The sequence below is a fragment of the Athene cunicularia genome, assembly GCF_003259725.1.
Source record: "Athene cunicularia isolate RWA chromosome 7 unlocalized genomic scaffold, athCun1 chr7_part1, whole genome shotgun sequence".
In the NCBI taxonomy this organism is placed as follows: Eukaryota; Metazoa; Chordata; class Aves; order Strigiformes; family Strigidae; genus Athene; species Athene cunicularia.
The window spans coordinates 20583428-20587726 of record NW_020799107.1 but is presented as its reverse complement, the minus strand read 5'-3'; the positions used below and the strand labels follow the sequence as shown (position 1 = coordinate 20587726).

At 63.5% G+C, this 4299-nt stretch overlaps 1 protein-coding gene across 1 annotated transcript in view; it reads right to left on the bottom strand.

Moving 5' to 3' along the window:
• Positions 1 to 231: 231 nt before the first annotated feature.
• IHH (indian hedgehog) overlaps positions 232 to 4299 on the bottom strand; it is a gene marked incomplete at its 5' end in the record, with an annotated part of 5025 nt that continues 957 nt past the window's right edge. The window contains one exon of the mRNA XM_026852476.1: positions 232 to 2142. Coding sequence (XP_026708277.1) covers positions 1481 to 2142 — 662 coding nt within the window. The remainder of the gene's footprint in view (positions 2143 to 4299) is intronic.

The window sequence follows — 4299 nt, the reverse complement described above, 5'->3', positions numbered from 1 at the left end:
GGCCACGCTCGCGCTCTCTCACTTTGCCCTGGACAACAATCACCATAAAAACTGTGCTTTAAAATAATCTTTAAATAATTTCTGCTTTTTGTTAAAAAAAAAAAATCATCCCCCCTAACCAAACAGCTTTTCCCCCCACCCACTCCCATCTCACCCTGCACGTGCCCACGCTGCCTCCCATGGTACATACAAAGAGCAGATAAATAAATAAAGACGTGTGATGCTGCAGGGGGGACACGGGTCACAGCCCCCCTCCAGTCCCCTCACCTCCACTCACGTGGAGCCAGGGGAGGCTGAGGCTCTAGCTAGGATTTGGCAGGGGCACCGTGACTGCAGCTCTGATGGGATTCCCCCCAGATCCTGGGAGCTGGTGAGCAGCAGTGTTACCCTGAGGGTTTGGGGTGCTGGGGGGTTGGGGAGGTTAGGCCAGGCAGGGTCTGGAGCTTGGCGAGTTTTTTTAGCTTTGGGGTGAGAAAGGTATGGCTTTGGGCTGAGCCAGCTCAGGGCTGGATGCCGGGAAGGCAAGGGAGGGAGCACTTTCCAAGTCCCCAGCCACTCTTCTTCCACTGGCTCCAGCAGGCTGGGGCTGCAGCCCCAGCTCTCCCCACCCCTGCTCCCACCAGTGCAGGCCCATGCCTGCCTGGCACTCGCAGCTTCCTGCTTGCACACCTTGCCTCCACAAGCTCCTCTTGCCAGCTGGATCTCCCCGTGCTGTCACAGCCTCCCCACGGGCATGCCTGGCCAGGTGGCTACAGTGCTGGCTTTGGGCAGAGCTTGGGGTGCTGCTCCCCAGTGTCTCGCTCCAGCAGCACTTGTGTCACCAAATCAGGGGTCTTGTGCCAGAGCTGTAACATCCCCTCCAGCCCTACCTGTGCTTGGGCACCCCAGGCATAGAGGGGCTGGTTTTGGATGCCCCCATGCACCCACAGTCTGGGCTAAGGGCAAGGCACCATCCCAGTACCCAGGTCACCCTCGTCCCAGCTGCCATGTCCCGAGGGTGGGAGTGGCATCTCCCGCTCTCCCACCCGGGCTGCCCAGCAAAGGGCCCTGGGGCCCCTCTCCCAGAGCCTTCCCACAGGGAGCAGGCAGGTTGGGAGCCCCATGGGAACCCCTCTTCCCACTCCCCCTCGTCTACCAGACCTCCGTCGTTAGCTAATTCTGCACACGCACACACACATCACACGCACACACACAAATAGCAGCATGTGGATCCAGCCAGGGGCACCCCCATGTCCAGAGGGCTTGACCCTTCATGCCTCCCCCCGTGCCCCCAGGAACAGGGGTGGGGAGGAGGGTGGCAGGCATGGAGGAGGCACAACAGGGAGCTCTGGTGCCCCCCAACCAGGAGGTGGCTGTGCCCCAAGCAGGCAGGGCTGGAGGCAGCTCCCCATGGGCACCCAGCTTTGGGAGGCGATGCTGGCTACCGGTGAGCCGCCCCGCAGCCACCACCTGCGCCAGCAGCACCGGCCAGGGTGCACCCTCAGCTCTCCACCTGGGGTACACCCAGTGGGTGGAAGCTGTCGGGGGGCAGGAGCAGCCTGCCCAGGTGGTAGAGCAGCTCCGAGTACCAGTGCACACCGTCACCCTGTACCCCTGGCCACCCCACCAGGCTGTGGTAGAGCCGGAGTGGCCAAAAGGCCAGCTGCGCCAGATGTTGCTCCTGCACCAGGGCGAAGCACGAGGCCACCACGTCATCCACCACCAGTGTCCCATGGCGCGTCAGCGGGGCATAGGCTCCCACGTCCCTCTGGTCCTGCACCCGCACCACCTCAGCAGGCTGCAAGCTGCCCCGCTCTGCCACCACCAGCACGAAATGTCCAGGGCGCACGTGGCTGGCAAAGGTGGGGCGGAACTGGGCGGCGGGCGCTGAGGAGTTCTCAGCCACGTAGAGCAGATGGGTGGGTGTCAGGGATAGGCGCCGGGGTGGCTCCTGTGTCTCGATGACGTGGAAAGAGGTGAGAGCACGGGGCTCCTTGTCCAGGAAAGCCAAGAAGTCGCTGTAGATGGGCCTGCCTGCCTCGTCCATTGCCAGTACCCTCTGGCCTGGGCGCAGTGCCCACAGCGGTGTCCGGGCACCATCCTCCAGAGTTGCCAGTGCCCGCCCAGGGAAGCAGCCCCCCGTCTTCGCAGCGGCTGAGTGCTCTGCGCGGGGAGAGAGAGGACAGGAGGGTTACCCATCTGCCAGACCCTCAGCATCAGCCTTTGACAATGCACAAAGACCCTCCCAGGCTGCCCGGCTTTGCCCACCCGGGATTAAACCTGCCCTGGCATCATCACTATGCACATGTCTCCTACACACCCCCAGCCACCAATCCAGCCTCCCTGGGTGCCTGCTCCCCCAGTCACTGTGTCACTGGGGGTGGCACTGGGGGGCTCAAGCCACATATGGCAGCACTTGCTCCCCACTGTGAAGCCAAGATGCTGGGACTGCTCTGAGGAGGCAGTCCCGAAACCTGCCTGGCAGGGGGAGCGGCACACAACCACAGCCCCAGATGGGCAGGGCAGTGCCAGGGGGCACCCAAAGCAAGGAGGCAGAGCCCTGAGCCAGCGACAGACTGAGGAGCAGAGCGCCCAGCCGCACTCGGCATGCCCACAGCATCCCCATCCCCTGCAGTGCTGGGCCAGGGTACCACTGGGGAGGATGCTACAAGGAACAGCTCAGGGTGCAGTGCCCTACCCCAGCACTGCAACACTCCCCCACCCTGTGCTGCAGCCCTGCTCCCTTTTCCCACCTGCCTGCCCCTGCACCCTGATGCCAGCCAATCCCCTCTCTGAGCTGCAGGGAGATGTCACAGCCTGTGGCCATCATGAGGCAAAAGCCACCACCCTCCTGGATAGGGCTTTGCTAGCAGTTGTCACAGGGTAAAGCACCCAAACTCTCTGGGCCTTGCTTGTCCCCTGGGATGGTGTCACGGTGATACCACCCCTCCCCAGATGAAAAGAAGCAGAGGTCACTAAGTGTCACCAGGGACCCATCCTGGCACTTAGCAGCGGAACCCTGGCTCCCCAAGGAATGGCGCTCAGCTCCCACAACAGCCCTGGTCCCCCAAGCCCCAGCACCCGCCATCTTAGTGTCTATATGATGCCCTCCCACCATCTGCCAGGGGCATCTCATTTAGGATCCTGCTCCTGGCCCTGCATGGTCCCAGCCTCAAGCTTCCAGTCCCCCCAGGGCCCTCGCCCAACTCCCTCATCTAATCTCTGAGTGTCTCAACACAGATGGCACTGCCCCCCATCACTCCCCAGCTTCGGGCAGAGCCAAATCCCAGCCCCCAGGCCCATGAAGAGAGGCATCCATCTCTGGGACAGAATCCTTTTATTGCTCAGATGAGGTGCAGTGTCCACCCTGTGCGTGCCCCGGTGGCCAGGTCCCAAATCCTGCACTCCCACATCCCCAGGCAGGAGGCAGAATCATGGGGAGGGGCTGGCAGGAGCACGAGAGGGGCACCTGGCAGAAGCAGGGGGCACAGGCACTGGGTGTGGAGGGGTGCAGGGGGGGACCCGAGGAGACACAATACATACAACAGGCCACATGGCCGTCCATACAAAAATAAAAGCCATTTACTAAGAGGCAGGGGCAGCCCGGCTGCCCTCTGTACACAGCTCTGGGGGCAGTCAGGATATGCACCCCACAGCCTCCAACACGCATCCTTGGGCTCCCCATGGCCTTGGGGATAAATATGGGGGACCCAGAGCCCCGAGATGCTGCTGTGGAGCAAGGGGGCTGTGGCCTCCAGAAGCCCTCCAGGGCCTCAGGACCCTGGTCTGCTGCTTGGGTCACAGCATCTCTCCTCGGTTGGTCCAGGGGAGCATCCCAGGATTCAAGAGCCTCCGTCCTTCTCCAGGGGCACAGCCCCACTCCTCTGGCCAGCCCCAAGGCTCTGGGGTCATGGTCCTTGCATCGGAGCCTGGCCCCACTCCTCCGGCCAGCCCCACAGGGTGCCCCGGGGCACAGGAGCCCTGGTCCTTCTCCCACGCTTTGTCCCTCTTCTTCGGGGGCGCGTTGCTCCCTCTCTGTGGTGCGGTCGCCCCACCTCCATCGCCGGCCGGCGTTGGGCCCGTCCTGGCATCGGCACGGGGGAGCGAGTCAGCGTGGGGGGGCAGGCTGGCGTCGGGGGGTGTCAGGCCGCTGGCCACGGGCTAGGGCAGTAGGACAGGCAGAGTGCGGTGGGAGCCGAGCCCGGGGACAAGAGACACGGGGCAGCACCGGCCCTAGCATCGCCACGGGCACGTCTGTGGGCACGCGTGGGGCAGCCTCTGCCTGTGGTGTGCAGGTGCTCTGTGGGCAGGCACAGGTCT